This window comes from Schistocerca serialis, chromosome 5 (assembly GCF_023864345.2).
Source record: "Schistocerca serialis cubense isolate TAMUIC-IGC-003099 chromosome 5, iqSchSeri2.2, whole genome shotgun sequence".
NCBI lineage: Eukaryota > Metazoa > Arthropoda > Insecta > Orthoptera > Acrididae > Schistocerca > Schistocerca serialis.
This window is the reverse complement of record NC_064642.1, coordinates 17,230,906-17,248,793: the sequence shown is the minus strand read 5'-3', so window position 1 is coordinate 17,248,793 and position 17,888 is coordinate 17,230,906. Positions and strand designations below refer to the sequence as shown.

At 36.6% G+C, this 17,888-nt stretch overlaps 1 protein-coding gene across 1 annotated transcript in view; it reads left to right on the top strand.

Annotated features, from left to right (window-relative positions):
- Nucleotides 1–17,406, top strand: part of LOC126481711 (uncharacterized) — a 100,151-nt gene extending 82,745 nt beyond the window's left edge. Inside the window, exon 5 of the mRNA XM_050105661.1 lies at nucleotides 16,702–17,406. Coding sequence (XP_049961618.1) covers nucleotides 16,702–17,129 — 428 coding nt within the window. The 3' untranslated portion in view covers nucleotides 17,130–17,406. The remainder of the gene's footprint in view (nucleotides 1–16,701) is intronic.
- The last annotated feature ends 482 nt before the right edge of the window (nucleotides 17,407–17,888 follow it).

Here is a 17,888-nt window from a genome sequence, read left to right as displayed (position 1 = left end):
TTCTAAGATATATATCACTTTATAAAAGTCCTGTATCACTAAAAGAAATAAATCCTCATGGGTTGGAAAAAGTTAAATTACACTGTGCATTACAGTTCACTTTTTAGACAGAAAATATCACTTAATCAATGTTTAGTATTTTTTACAAGCACTTTCATGCTTTTAATGAGCTTTTTCACATTTTCTCAACAAGTTGTCCTCACCTACAACAGGTCCAAGTGACAGTTAGTAAGGAAATACACTGCTGTCAGTTCAACTGGAGGTGGTTCTCCTCCGCTACAGTACATGCTAAAATTAGGCAAAATACCCAACCTTGGTAGACTCACTTTTACTTATAAAGAAAAGGAAAAGAAATGTTTAACATTAATGGCAATTAATGGTCATTATTTCATAAATAGATACATTACACAATTCTCATAACATCACAATAATTAGCGCTAAAATTGTCTATAGTACAAAGGTGGCTACTAGTAAAAATTTGAAAATCAAGTACACATTACACTACAAAACATTACTGTAAGTGATAACTGTCTGAAACTGCTTAAACATGAAAGACTTTTGTTTCTTTCCCACTTGCAGAAATGCAAAAACTCAAGATGTGCAGTAGCATAGATTTACTAATCATTATGTTATGAAAGAAGAATAGATGCACCATCACAACATAACTTAGTAGCTACTTAAATCAAAATTAAGGGGATGGAAGTTGTACCAAATCATTGCCCTCACTTCTCTACTCAACTCTGAGCACTACTCTCATTCAACCAGAAAATTAAATACTCACAAAATAGCAAAATGTTACCATTTAGTTAACCTGTCAGGAATAATCAGTCTAGTACCACAGTTATCAGTTAATCAGCAAAATTAGCCTTCTTCACTCTAGTATTACCGCTTTAAGTTCATAATTCCTCAGAACACAGAAGTTTTCAGATAACCTATGGATATGATAATGGAGCATTGTATGACTCTTACCTCACTAAAAAGTTATTCTTTCTGTTAAGCTCTCATTCCCAGATGTAGTGTCATGAATTGCACAATATACACAGTACCCAATGATAGCTAGTTCAAAATTTAGACCCTCAATACAGTTACAACACATCTGTTTGTGTGCAGTTATCTTTTACATTAATCATGTCTGTCAGCTCCATTATTTTACTTACATTTCTCATCTTGTTAGCTAGTGGAGTACATTCTCAAAAAATATCGCTACTGCAGATACAGGCTCTCTAACCATTAAGTTCCTAATCTTATTCATTATTTTATTATTTCATTATTACTTCATTAACTAATAAGAAAACACCTGCTCTGCTTATCTGATGAAAAATTGATTCTACTGAAAAACAATCCACAATAACTTATGCTAAGGTAAACTGAACTCTCATTACTGATCAGACAAAATTATCACTTAGAAAAACTACTATTTCACCCTATTCCATCAAATTGCTTAATATTCTAACCTGAAATGTGATGTACATACAAATCTTGCTTACTCTTTCCACATACATTACTTCAGGCAACTATGTTTAAAGTTGTAATTCCTTAAAGTTGGAAAAGGCTGTTCCATGACACGCTTTTATGGGTTGATAGTTATCTCAATATACTGACTGCATTGAACATGAACACTTCTATTATATCACAATTAATATTAATATCTTAATATCAAAGATGGTTTTTACTGCAAATTCCTCTGCTGCTGCGCCAATGAGCTGATTACTTCAGATGTTAAGTATAGTTTTCAGGTAATCTGCACCTTCTCCTCAACATAATGCTGACACCTTTCATTTTCTGTTTACCTTACCTTACCTCATTGACAGAAATTCTTTAACCATGGGACCAATTTACTTTCTTCCAACCTCTTATCACTTCATTACTTATCACTAACATAACATAATATATACATACACACAGAATCACTGGAGGAAACTTTTCTAAAATATTCCTATACTAAAGTGTTCTGTAGTACAAAATCTCATGAAAGTCAAAGATAGAATGCTTCTGATTCACTTATAAACTGCAGATATTATAGGAGAAGAGTTTGACTGTCTCAGGAAACACAAAAATGAGACAGTTGGGGTAAGCAATATCACCACATGATGAATCCAACACACAATGTTGAATCCCCTACTTGCTAGTAGGTCTTACTTCTGGTTCAATGCACATTACAGTAATTTCCTCCTCTCCTTTTATGGGATAAACATTGCTACTCACACTATCATTCAACATCTCACTAAAATTAGAAATTACACTCATCTTACTAGGTACTATCATTTACACTACCCTTACCTGTGATTACAGCACATTTATATACAAGGGGCTCTTCATCACTACCTGCTCTTGTGTGAGCCAAAACTGGAGCATTATCTAGTTTAAATGGTTTGATCCATAATTAAAATCATCTCTTCCATTTCTGTTACTTGAATTTCTCATACCATTTCCATTCCTTGAATTTCTACTGTAATTAGGCCTGCTCATCCTATTTACCTGGAATTATCTCCCTGGTTGATTATTCTCATCAAAATTCCTCCTATGATCTTCCACTGGTGGCTTCACCCCCTGCACTTTGTCAACATAATTCAAGAAATCACTAATATTGCCCCTAGGGGCAAGTACAAGCAATTCTCTAACTTTCTGAGGCAACTTAGTTTCTTAACTCATAATTATTGATTCACTACGTAGCTATTTGTCCAAATATTTTAGTTTGTTTATCCAAAGCTGACAGAAACGTTTGACAGTACCCTTCCTAGAGTCAAATATCTCCCTTCCCCAAAAGTCACTCAAAATTCTCTGCTGTTTCTCTTTGGACCAATATTCATCTAAAACTCCTTTCTCGAAGCTTTGCCTTGAAGTACAGCTACAGTTATCTGAGCTGCCCATCCATAAGCATCCCCTTTCAAAAAACCTCTTACAAATGACATTTTCGTTTTGTCATTCCATGTTTCAGGCAAATCATTAAAGTCCCTAATGAAATCCAGTGGATGCAGTTCCTCATATGGTTCAAAATTATTAAATTTCTTACAACTAAGAAATGAAGGACTGTTTGGGTCACTACATACTCTATACTTTAGATTTTGTAACTCTTCCACCTTTTTCTCCATTTCAGCCAATTTTGAATTTTCATTTTTATTTACTTTTACCAATTTATTTACTTTTACCTCTACCACTACAGCACACTTGGTTCCTACATCTGTTTCTAAATCATTTTTAATCTGATCAATTTGGTTCCCAAGTTAACCCTGTTTTCAGCACAATATTTCCTGGCTGCTTTGACGTCACCTTTTCACTGTTTTTCAGGAATCTCCACCCTCCTACTATAATCATCACAAAGCTTGTTTCTCTCTTCTACACATTTACTATTAATTAATACTAATTTCTCATTATTATTCTGTATTACTTTATCTTTTCATCAAAATCTTTCCCCGCTGCGTCAACCTTCTTATTTATTTCTGAAAGACTAGAGCTAACTACCTTACTTTCCTTTTTACTTTCATGCACATGCTACTGATAATTTTTCTTAACCTTGCTTCCAATTTTCCACCTGACATAAACTGTTACCCTTGCTGACTTTTGATACTAAATTCCTCCCCCTTAACCTTAACGATTTCACCCACTTCAGTACTGTTTTCATTCATTTCGCTCACTTCACCATACACTTCATTTCATCTACAATAGGACTTTCATCCCCATCATTCAAAGTTATATTAATGTCTGATTTATAGCCACTATCATGTACAGAACCAGTCCCAATTAGGTCTTTCTGTTCAGTCAAAATCTTAACCTCTACAGCTTTGTTTTGAGTTTTCATATCAATTCCCTGTTGTCCATTCTCCTCCAGCACTCTGTCTTGTTTGTTAAGGCCACTCATTATGCATCACTTAGTATAAAATTTCTTTTGCTATGAAATTACCTTATTCTTATTCAGTCTTTTGCTGTAGCTGCTGCTGCTGTGGCTGTCATCTTGATTTGCCATCTGCACGGGTGTTGCAAGTTGTAATTTTCTCCTGTACTCAGTGGGATATTACATAGAACCTGCTTGCTGATTGGCTGCTGTCCTACTGTGGCCATGAAACCCAAGAGAGGATTGGCTGTTGCACCTCCTTTGTTGATTGTACAACCGCTCTTGAGTTCACAGTTCAAAGTTCACGAATCCTAGTTTATTGTGACCAATTACAATAGTCCTCACCCACAAGGGCACCATATGTCGTGTTCACCTGCTTGATTTCTTTGTTTCTGTGTTGTGATACTGGCTGAAAAACGGGGGGGGGGGGGGGGGGGGGGGAGGAGGGGGGGGGGGAGGAGGGGGGTGGAATTTTGACACTGACTACTGTACCTAATGCTAATGTAGCTGACAGGTGCACAGTTGCATTTCACAGTTCTTTACTTTCACTGTTCACAACCCTCCCCCCCCCCCCCCCCCCCCAACCAAATATACACAGTTAATATGCCCAGTGCACATTAATAGTTTTCAGGCAAACTTCAGCATACTGCTGCAATAATTTACCATTGAACATCTATGAGGAGTAAAAACATAATGACACTGTTAACAGTTCTTACACAATAATACAGTATGTATTGAACAGACACTGTCATTGTTTTAAGTTGATGCATTGTTGTTGACCCTACCAATAGGGGTTTCCTCTTCTGAAACTTGGCCTTGGACTGATTGTCTCAGGACCAAAAACCAGGCTCTTATACAGGGTGCAGCAGAACTGACTAAGCAGATTCTGTTGATTAGCATTGGTGCTGTGGTGGGGGTAGGCAGTTGCACATGGTCTGCCTTTGTTCAGTCATTGACCCCATTTCAGTAGCCAACACGGTCTGGACTGGTGCACATCGTGGTTTTGACATTTGCACTTATTATGAAAACAACAGATCTGTGATTGCTACACAATGAACTTTTCAATGACAGTTTAACATTCCATGCAACAATGCCATTCCTAATGTAAACACAATTCAGTCCTGGGTCAGCAGTTGGAGGAAACTGGTAGCACATGAATAATAGATACTCATGGCTGATGCAGATCCATCAAAACACCAGAAAATGTGCAGCAGGTGAGAACAGCAGTTCAACAATCGCTGCAATGTTCTGATTGAAGACATGCTGTTGCATTGGGGATTTCAGGCCACAGTTTGAGAAGGATTCTGCAATGTGATTTGAAGTTCCACTGTTTCAAAATAATGATTTCTCAAGAATTACGCCAAGCAGACTATGCCAATCATCAAAATCTGTGCTTGCTCAGATCCCTCTGAATGCAGCTTTCTTCAGTAGTGATGATGAGGCACATTTTCATCTTAGTGGGAGTTTGGGTAAGCAAAACTTTCACTACTGTTCTGAAAATAACCCCTGAATTATTCATAAAAGACTGCAACATTCTACTAAAGTGATTGTATGGTGTTGCATATCACAATTTTGCGTGGTAGGCCCTTGCATTTTTGAGCAAGGAGTGATGGTGACAGTGAATCCCACATGTTATCTTTCAATGTTGCAAAATTTTCTGCAACCAAGACTGGATGAGATTGTTGAAGATCATGGACTGGGGGACTTCTGGTTCCAACAGGATGGAGCTACTGCTCACACAGCTTGAATGTCACTTGATGTTCTGAGAGAAATGTTTCCGTGATGCCTCGTCTCTTTGAGGGGTGATGTCGGGTGGCCTGCGTGGTCACCAGATTTGAGCATTTGTGACTACTTTCATTGGGCATATCTAAAGGAAAAGGTTTTCAAAAGCCACCCTCACACACTACCAGAGGTAAAGGAGTGGATTATTGATGAAGTAAATGCCATACTTCGGGGATCATCTACAACAATGTATTGCTGCTAACAGCCGCCATCTTGAGGACATTGTTTTCAAATCTAAATGAATTTAAAATGGTATATGTACTAATTTAGAAAATAAAAACATTTTTTCTCTATAAATCCATATTTACTTTTTATTGCTCCTTAAAACTACTTAGTCAGTTCTGCTGCACCCTGTATATCATCACAATAATAAACATTGAAACTATACATTGTTCAATGTTTAATTTACAGAAACTACAATTGAAACTATATCATTCAATTAACTGCATATATAGAAAAATTCTGTCTTTCTAACAATTTCTTCTGCTACAAGGGTTAAGCCATAATATTTGTTTAAATCGTGAAATTAATAGATATAGTTATGCAGACAATACTTTTGATAAAATTGGTAATTACTTTGGAATTAATTAAGGACTGGCTTTCCTAACATGTTTTCGAATAGAGCCTGATAAATACTTAAAGAATGCCAATGTTTTACCTTCCAAATGTTTGTAATTAGTACAGAATTTATATTTGTTTTAAGTCAACAATAGAAATTAGGTTATGAAACAATTACTGGTTTCACCTTATAACAAAAGATACTAACTAGGAATAGTTAAAGTAAATTAGAAAATCAATTATGTACATAAAACTAAGCCCAAAATTAGATCTGGTGGTAAAAAACAAATTTAAGGAGGCAGATGCCAAAGGGGAAGCAAAATCCCATCTTGCTTCATGACACACACTATCCACATTCCTCTATAATCTGAACAAGTTCTCCCCCACTTGCTTCACCTGGTCCTACTCAACCCAACATATCAAACCTACTAACCACCAGCAGTGCCTCCACTTCAACAGCTTCTAGCTCTGTCTGTCCGCATGAATGGCCACCGACGAACTGTAGCAAGAAACAAGTGGACCACCCTATTGCTGAGCACACTCTCAAACATGACAGCTTTTCTGAACTGTGCAGATTGGAACTCTCCCTGCAGTATATCCTATGTTCCAATAACACTCCTGGCCTTAACCTTCATTAGTAATTATCCTCAACTATCCATCCCCTTCCCTGTTCCCATTCCAGCACTACACAGTCCTCATACCACAAATGTACCCAGTCTTTTTACTTGTCTCCTTTTCTGCCCCCTGCCCCCCCCCCCTCCCCCTCGTCCACCCCACGCCATCCACCTCTCACCTGTCCTCCGTCTAACCTGTAGCACTTCACTGTGTGCCACCCTTACCCTACTATCCCTCCCCCCCTCCTGACCCCAGCTTCCTCCTTACCCCCACCCAGTTGCCACTCCCATCATGCACTGGTGCTGCTGCTTGCAGTGTGGCCTCAGTTGCCTGAGACTGCAGGCATGTTTGTACGAGTTGCATTTGCGTTTGAGTGTGTGTGTGTGTGTGTGTGTGTGTGTGTGTGTGTGTGTGTGTGTGTGTGTGTGTGTTTTACTTATAATAATATTTTTAAATAATTACTAATGTATATGGTTCCATGACTTTTGCTCATGCATAAGCTGGTGAGCATATATTATCATTCAGTAATTATATCAGTCAGTCTTAGTTAAATAATTAATTACAAGTTTGGCTGATGGCACAGTCCATTTTCAGTCATTGTTGTACAGTACAATTATTTGTGCTTTAATGGTCAATAGTACAGTCTTGGGCAGTCTTTTGGTGAAGTTATTCTTTTGAATTGATGTCTTTTTTGGACATTGCAGAACCTCAGGTCACATTGTAATCCCTGATACAGTACTCGTTAAAGCCTGTGCTATGATATGTGAGCAGGATTCACATTATAAGAAAGGATTTTTGCATAGATATCGACCACGTGTACCTCAATGGTGGCAAATCAGACTTACATCCACTCTGTAATAACAATGATATGTCAAGTAAGTTCGAAATGCAATCACACGTCAGGATGGACCAAAAGCAAACCAGAAGACATTACCAATGTGACAATAATATGGTCACCAGCCTAATTAGGCATTAACTGAGTTTCTTCCTGTACAAGTTGGTATATATTAATGCAAAACAAGTTGTAACACTGCATAATATAGTAGAATTTTAGAACCAGAAATTCTATTGAACTGATAGTTTCATGTTCTGTACTGATACGGAAAATCATGAATACATAACACTACACTATAACATTTACTAAAAAACTTTATACTGTCTATTAATCTGATTAAAGTCGGGCATAGGTTACCCTAGAAATTGTACTTTCATGCCACGCACACAAAATGTCAATTTTGTTAAAGATAAAACACTGATAAATTTTGACTTTTATATTGACTTTAACTTTTGCTGGTCAAACCAATTTAGAACACTTCAGTATTCAAATGATTGAAGAGGGGGGGGACCCTGAAACTGTTATGATTGCTATATTAAAAAAAAAAAAAAAAGATTGCTGAATTTATTATTCATTCAAGATTTCCAGTATATAAGTTACTACTCTTTTCATTTTATTTACTGCTCATTTAAATGCCTTTAAATCTGTCTAAAAATAATAAACTTCATTATTATATCAATACTAAAGTTATCTTTCGACTTCGTTAGACTTTCACTATTCATTTACTGGTTCATCAACACAACATTTCTTTAAACACCATTCTAATATAACTAGTTCTGCAAATAATTATTATTAACACAATTTTCAATTTTCATTTTGGGACACTCGGATTGCACAACGTTTGGAAAGGACCCTGTCTAGGTTAGTTGTGAGGATATTTAAATGATGGAAAAGTTCTGGTAAAATTTAGGTTGTTATTGCACAAAACAAACACAGTTCACTCTCTGATCCATATGAATACAGTACTAAAGGTTTCAACCTGCTATTATCGATGCGGTGGTTGGCAGGTGGCAACATGGTGAGGCACAGAGCACACATATAATCACAGCTATGGCTCTTGATGTATCGGCACTTTAATTCTACTTAGCGTCTTAATACTTTTCCATTTAGTGGCTATGGAATTTCGTCATGCTGTGTGGGCATTGGAATGGCATACCCGAGGCTCAGTGAAGCTATGTCTCCCAGGAGAGCCTCCTTGCTCCAGAAGGTGTTGCTCAAACCAGTGCCAAATTCCAACTACTACTGTGCCCGTTGTGCCGTACAGTGCCCCCACACATTTTCCCGTGATCACCTGCCATCCACCTTTTACCGCTCCCTGACAGACCAGGTATTCACCCGAGGTTTTGCATTATACATATCCTAACACATTGCCTATGTATAGACCAGATGCACAGTTACAATTTTAAACATCTTACAACAGTTTCAAAATTTGTTACATTTCAATTCTATTACAATATTTCTTGACATTTGATATAAACATTAATATTCACATTGAAACTTATTTACAGTTTTCTTAACATAATGGCATGAAACAAAAAGAAATGAAATCAGAACATCAATTACACAAGTTTATCATAAAATCCGATGAAAAGAATTACTTATATGTACAATAGTACATAGTCGTCGTTGTTACAACATGTGTCATTAATATATGTTGAAGAGTGCTAGGTGGGTCACAATACAACCACACTTTCCACAGCAGTTTCAATGACTTGGTTTTCATAGTCTCTCCTCAGAAGCACTGTTCTCAATCACCACAAAGTCTTTTCCTCTAAAAATGTACACAGCACCACCATTTACACTGCATTAACAAGCTTCCATATATTTCTTGTGAAGTTTGCAATATTAACAAGGTGACCAGTTTGTTGATCACAAAAATTTATTTGAACACTGAACTGGAGCAGGACCTACAATTACCAATCAGCAGTCCAGTGTCAAAGTTAATTATTCAAATGTGGCACAATACATAGTCCACATTTACACAACAATGTTTTCAATTTGCACTTAGCACAGTCCTGTATTAATTTATTGAAAAGGCTCCCACTTTGATAGGTCATTTAATTCAGTTCATAATGAGCATCACTGCGTGCAACAATGTGTAGTTTTGATGACAACAACATTCCACAATTTTTCTAATCACAAAACAATCCATTTAAAATGGCATACTGTGATCACTCAAAATTCCTTTAATGTTGATATTAATGAGCCTTCTGGCTGTCAATGCATTTATTTTCACATACAAAATGTGCATGTTTGACACGTGAGCCAGCACTGAGTGTGCGCCTGACATTGATCTTACTTGTGGGCTTCCTGCTTGCAAATTTCCTACATTAGCAAATATAACTGTATGCCCATGTGAGTTGTTAGCTTATGATTCCATCTGTAGAAGCTAAGTAAATAGTTTATTGCCCCCTAGCTCATACCTATTGATTGACTTTGATAATCTATAGTATGATATATGTATGGAGGTATTTTTTATTGTGTTGTGACCATGAATATTATTTCTACATTTTACATTGTGTATATTCTTTTTTGTGAACGTTAACACTTAGCATATATACAGATTTATGACAGTCATTATTTTACATTCAGAGAATAATGGCTCACAATGTGCTTTATGCAGAGAACATGTAATGACTCTGATTGCTTTCTTCTGCAGAAGTAATATGTTTTGAACATGGGCTGAGTTTCCCTAGACAGCCGGCCGGAGTGGCTGAGCGGTTCTAGGCACTACAGTCTGGAACCGTATGACTGCTACGATCGCAGGTTCGAATCCTGCCTCGGGCATGGACATGTGTGATGTCCTTAGGTTAGTTAGGTTTAAGTAGTTCTAAGTTCTAGGGGACTGATGACCTCAGAAATTAGGTCCCATAGTGCTCAGAGCCATTTGAACGATTTTTTCCTCAGAGAATATGTCCATATGATGTAATACTTTTATAAAATGCATGATAAGATGTTTTAACGTAAGCTGCTTTTACACATCTCATAAGATGTCTTAATAAGTAAATTATTCTGGATAATTTAATGCTAATGTATTTTATGTGTTGCTCCCAGAACAATTTGTCATCTAAATATAACACCAAGAACTTTGTGTAACAGGGATCATTAAAAGGACTTTTGTCCTTCAGACTAAATACCATTTTTTGTGTTTTGTTCTCAATCAGGACAAATCCATTTGACCTGAAACAATATGAAGCTTGGGCAAGTGTACTGTCAACAAATATTTTAACTCAATGATATGGTTATAATAGAGGGATATGTGTGGATGGATATGTGTGGATGGATATGTGTGTGTGTGTGTGTGTGTGTGCGAGTGTATACCCGTCCTTTTTTACCCCTAAGGCAAGTCTTTCCGCTCCCGGGATTGGAATGACTCCTTACCCTCTCCCTTAAAACCCACTTCCTTTCGTCTTTCCCTCCCTTCCCTCTTTCCTGATGAGGCAACAGTTTGTTGCGAAAGCTTGAATTTTGTGTGTATGTTTGTGGTTGTTTGTGTGTCTGTCGACCTGCCAGCACTTTCATTTGGTAAGTCAAATCATCTTTGTTTTTAGATAAATATTTTAACTCATTTAGATCATTGTTATACTTTAGGAAGGTAGTGTCATCTGCAAATAGCACTGTATTGGAACTTATAAAGGAGGGTAGATCATTGATCATTATCAAAAACAAAAATGGTCCCAACATAGATCCCTGCAGAGTTCCCACCTTAGTTTGTTTCTCGGTAGACTTTTCTGTGGCAATACACACAACTTGCCTACAGTTTTGGAGATTGGACTTTAGTAGTTTTAGGCTGTTATCCCTGATGCCATAAAATAGTGGCTACAATTGGAACTATTGACATAATTTGGTTCTGAACCCCAAGTTTAATTATTTTGGAAGATAATTAGTTTTAGATAATTTGAAATGTGTTACTGGAAAATTCATACTGCTTGCTTTTGCCTGATGTACGCCATCATATGGAATTATGGCTATTTAGATAACAGTGTTTCTAATATATCAGACAATAATGGCAAATTTAATTAACTGTAAATTTTAATTACCTTGCTCCATAGCCAAAATAATGTTACTCTAGGAATCAGCCTAGCTAAAAGGAATATCCAAATAATAAATTTAAATGGGAGAAACTGAAAAAGCTTAACCAATTAGTGCCTACTCTTGATTGAGAAAAGTCAAGTTTTTTCTGTTATTGTTACAATGTATGCTACTTCAAACCAGCAGTGGACTTCTATTGCAGTAAAGTGACGTTTTCTCCAACAATGGGTACTGGTGTTATCTCTTTACTACAGTTTTTTTGCAGAGCCTGCTGGTTATTTCTGTTTTTATTAGTGTGTCTGTATCTAAGACTACCTACATTTTCTGGCTGCTTTGTAACATTGTACTGCAGTAGTGCTTGGCACAAATGGAGGGCAAAACATTTCATTAGATTTTTTGTTCCTGCGCATGAAAACCTGCAGTCTCTATTTGAGGTTACCGGGCACTTCCATGCTTTTTGATATGTTTTTCCATCTTTTCACATTTCTTTGTCATGGCTTGCCAGATTTTTGAAACTGTTGAAGAGGCAGTAGAATATCTATTACCTGAATAAATAGAAGCAGATATGGTAGCTCTACCTACAGGTGCAGATGAGCAGACAGTTCAAGAAAATGCTAAGGATGACGTGTTAGGTAGTGCCTATGTAAGCAACATTGCAGGTGCTACAGGAATTTTATATGAGAGGGAGTCAATGAAGGTTTTTCTAATATTTGCACCAAAAAAGCTCATAAAAAAGGAAGTAAAATGGGGTGATCAGGTTCCAAAATCTTCATTTCCTGACTTAGGATAGAAATTTTCATGTCAGTCCGATGAATCAAAATAAAAGTTGCATGAACTCACTCCCATACATATTTTTGAAGAACTCTTTTCAGAAGAAGTTGCAAGCATTATTGTACAGGAAACTGAAAGTAAGCCAGGGAGTGTAAAAATAAAATACATTCTTTAGTTGTACCCTGATGAAATTTATGAGTTTATTGGATTCTTGATTTTACTGGCTATCATAAATTGTGCAGTGAAAGAGATTATTAGTTTGAAGATGATGATCTTGATGTTCAAGTAGTGAAAGATTCAAAGAGCCATAAAAGGTGTCTTGAACTGAAATCTGTATTACATTTAAATGACGATAAAATTGTCAATCAAGATAAAATTGTCAATCAAGATAAAAGTGTCAAATCTTTCAAAATAAATCCACTATCAGAGGCTAATTACAAGAGGCTCTGGTACAAAAGTCGTTCAGAAAAATCTAGCATTTGATTAAATGATTGTGAGATACTATGGACATCACCCTATACACCAGTTTATCAGACTCAAGCCCATACCCTTTGAGTATAACTGTGGGCCTTAAGTTGTACTGAAGGCTACTGTTACACATTTCTACTATATTGTGGGAAGGACCAGGAGGATGACAGTGAGGATCAACCACTGGGTTTCAAAGTATTTTTGAAAGTGTTGCCAATTATTTGTGAGCCAAACAATTACGTAATAGTTTTTGACAGTAACTTTACTAGTCATGACCTTCTCATCCAACTGAAGAACTAGGATTCCATGCAAGCTGAACTGTAAGAGAAAACAGAACAAGGAAGTGTCCAGTATCACCAAATAATATAATGAGAAATAAAGGAAGGTGTGTTTTGAGTTAGGGATTTGCTTGTGTGAAGGACATTTTGGTCACAAAATGGAATGATAACAAGTGTGTTTATCTAACAACTGATTTTTCACATCGTGCTCCTTACCATCAAAGTCTTATGTTGGTATTCATCCCAGAAAGAAAGCTAAGTGTTCCAAAACAATACACATTGAACACATATGAGAATTTCACGGGAGGTGTCAATCACAATTGGCTACTAGAGAAACTTATAATTGCAGTTTGTGGTAAAGAGTAGTACTGGTGCTTTTTTACGAGTGTGGTAGATGTGACTGTTGTAAATGCAGACCTGGTTTTCAAGAGTTGCAATAAAGGAATTTCTCTTTCAATGAAAAAATTCAAAATAAAGACTGCCAGAACATATCTGATAAAGGTCTTGAAATGAGGTCAGCTAAGGGAACACTAACAAAACTCATCTGAGCTGCCAGAACTAATGTACAAGACATACAGTATGACCAGAAACTACATGTCATCCAGAAGGGTGAGAAACACAGGGAATGACAGTTTGAGAACTGTAAAGAAAATTCTAGAACATATTGTGTGAAGTGTTATGTCATGCTCTACATGGTACACTTTCCCAAACATCACATTGCATCTTAAATAAATTTTATTTTTGGAAAGTTTCTGGACCAAATATTTTGTATTTGGGTGGTGAATAGATTCATAGCATTTTCCCATAAGTTTAATAAACCCAACAGATACACTTCACAGAGACTTTATTCATCATTAATATATTCTTCCTTACTATTTAGAACAGTCTGCCAGTGCTGGGGTAATTTTTCAATTCTCCTACTGTAGAAATCATGGTTTTTAGGTAAATAGATTGTCAAGCTATGATTGGCTGGCACATTTTCATCCAGAAACGAAGTTCCTTGAAGGTGGTTCAATAAAGAGCAGAAATGGTGACACTCTGAGTGTGCAAGATCCAGGGAATAAGGTGGGAACTGAAAGACTTCCCAACCCAACTCCTGTATGGTGTTTGTCAGTCTAGCTCAATGAGGGTGGACATTATTATGGAGAAACATCACTTCATGCATTCTTCCTGATCTTTGGTTGTGGACTGCATATGCAAGAAGTCTCAGTTGTTGGCAATAAATGTCAGTGATGATCGTTACACCTTGGGGAAGCAATCCATAGTACACCACACCATTGCTGTTCCACCAAATGCATAACATTATTTTTTGAGGATGCACACAGTTGTACAGGAAGTTTCTGCTTTGTTTGGGCTCAACCATTCCATTCTTTTCCTTGTGTTAGCATAAAGACACCATTTCTAGTCTCCAGTAATGATACAGGATAGAATGATCAGTGTTGTTCATGAGCCAATTGATGATTAGCAAGTGGAGATGTACATGTGGCCATCAGATGATTTTTGTAATTTTAGTTTAGATAATGTGATACGCATACACTGATTTTTAAACCTTCCCCATTGCATGGTGGTGGAATAATCACATTTTCACATCCTCGAGTACAGTGATGTGGATAATTGTGAATTAATGCTTTTAAATGATCTTCATAAAACCCCAGAGGTCTTCCTGAATGTGGAGAGTCTCTAATGTAAAATGCTCCTCCTTAATGAAACTCCACAGGAAGAAACCATAGGGCTTCAAGTCCTGGTGAACATGGAGGCCAGCTGAGAAGTGCTAAATTTCTGGCTGTTTCATGACCAGTCCAGCTGACTGTTAGAGTTTCATTCATGTATTCACACACTTAGTGACTCTGGTGAGAGATGCCCATCTCATTAAAAAACAAAGTTGTCCTCACTCAGTCTCAGAAGGAAGCAGTTTTGTTACATAGCAAAATACTGCTGATGGTTAAACTTGTTTCTATCAAAGAAGAAGGAGCTATAAACAAGAGCGAGATATTCCACAAAACAACCTGATTTTGGCTGAATCTTGTACATGTTCAGTATGCACCTTTGCATTCCGTAGGCCCCAAATTTGAACACTGACTATGGTGCAAAGTCACTTCATCACTGAACATGATGATGAGTGGTATGAAGTTGTTACCATTGTCAGTTAGCATTCTGAAGCTTGTCATAAAATGCCACACATTTGTATTGTTTTCATGTAGTAGAACCTGTAACAGTTATAGCTTGTATGGCTTCATAACCAACCAATATCTCAAAACAGGCAGTTCTAACTCCTGACTGGCATAACGGGTTGATTTTCTAGGTTTACACTGGAAAGCAGGATGAATTTGTGTGATATTTTCATTGGAAATGTGAATGTGGGCAGGACTTTTTCCTTTACACACACATCCTATTTCTACAAACTGTCAGTACCATCTGTGACTGTTCCATCCATTTGAAGAGACAGTTTGGGAGCTCAATATAGAAAGTCTCTGCATTATAATCATAGAACTACACCTCACAAACTTGAGAACACAAAATGATTTCTGTTGTGGAGTAGTCATTTTGCAACATGACAAACTGAAGACAACTGACATCTAGCAAGAATGAATAAAACTAGATAATGCACTTGTTCCTCAAATAACCAAGCTGTGGCATGGCGATCAATAGTTTTCACAACATAATATTCTGTAATATGTATATTCTTTTTGAAACACCCTTTATGTATTAGTGAGCTGATGTTTCCAGTTATATCTGGGTGTGAGTTAGGCAGTTGAGTGATGGATCCAGTTCAGATTTTATAAGCATCCTTGATACTGAATCTTGCCCAAGTGATCCAACATGCAGCTTCAGTTCTATCTTTGCCTCACATTGCCTTTCTTCCTCTTTATTGACAGTAGGTGCCTGATAACTTGTTTTCATGGTTTAGGAAACAAAGTGTTATTACACTTTTTGATCAGTTGGTGACAGAGCATGAGGCATGTTTTTCTACAGATGTAGCTTCATCAGGCAAGAGAAATGTTACCAGTGAACATAATGAACAACTTAAGGCTCTGGCTACTGATATTTGGTTCCCATCTGTGAAATAATTGTTGTTATTGTTTATGGATATCTACCACAACATCATTACTGACCAGCAAGAATTACTTTGAATTACTTTTTGGATTCTGTCTCTGTCTCTGTCTCTCTCTCTCTCTCTCTCTCTCTCTCTCTCTCTCTCTCTCTCTCTCTCTCTCCCTCTATCTCACTCACTCTCTCTCTCTCTCTCTCTCTCTCTCTCTCTCTAGTAAGCAGCACTGTGCTGTGTTCATGTGCATATGTCTCATGTAATCATCTTCAGTAAAAATTGTGTTACTCAATGTACAGATTGTGTATTCCATATTCTACAGCCATCTGTACCCGAGTTCCCACAGTTGATTCCCTTATGCAGCCTATCTCCTTCAAACTGTAGCAATTATATAATAATTTTGACATGATTTCAAAATTACTTGCAGTTACAAGTATTGTTTTCAGTATGTTGGTAACATGTTTTTGCATTTTTTTTATTTCAGGGATTACACCAATTATAACAAATGAAATAGGAGTTGTAAATGAAAGGATTACATTCTCTTCTGGAATCGAAAAGCCACGAGCAGCTCTAGTAACACCTGTACTGTGGCAAAAGGTTCCACCAGGAACATCAAGATTTCCCCAAGAAGAAGCAAAAATTGTAGTTGAGACCCTGCTACAAAAATCACTTCAAAATGAATGTGAAGAATTATATGACAGCTACGCAAGCAGTTCAGATGAAGGAAATACTAACTTGGAGTTATTGGTGCCTTTAAAGCATTCAAAACGTTGCTATAAACAGAAAGTAATACTAACTACTGAATACACCAATGGTAGACTTGAAGACTCTCTAATAGCTTTTCCTAATGATCGTTCCAAGTCACTTCGACCATGGCCAAAACATAAAATTACAAGGTATACAGCTGTCTAATTTTGAGCAGTTCTGCAAACAGTAGAAATTTACTGGTTTCTGTGCTGATTATGTGTAACACTTTTATTGGTACAATACATAAGAATTCGCAATATAACACTGGCTTCTGCTTTTGGTGATGTACAGGAATTAAATTTCTAGCTGTGGGAAGTATACAGCAACACATTTCACAAGCTAAGTTTCACTTACTAGTGTTCCAGTTTGATTGATAATTTTTATAGCTCACATTAATAAGTAGGTTCTGTATCATTCTACAGATTTGGGTGTGAAGTTTTAATTTGTCACAACCCCACCCCCAAAAACCTCACAAAAACATCTAATAATGTTTTGAGTGGAAACCATTTTTTGTACAAGTGGCTTAGTAAGTAAAGTGTAATATTAATTTTTTACAAACGGTTTTTATGTTTTGAAAGAAATAAGTAAATTAAATTTTTCAAAATAACATAGTGAAACTGGCAACTAACCCTAAGTGACCACACCATTTTTTATAACACAACCAGGTTTGTGACATATTTCGTACACATGTAAAGAACAGCTATTTTTGTGTCAACAATGGAAACATGTATGAGTAGACTCATAGTTTAATCTTAGTTTAATTACACAATGATAAAATAAGCTTGTATTAAACAGACTAAATCACTGTATCATTAAAGAATAATAAAATAAACTTCCATTAAATCACTCTGATGCCACACACTTGTGTAACCCTACAGTAATGAAACACTCAAAGCATTAAACAGCACAACTGCATCAAAACAC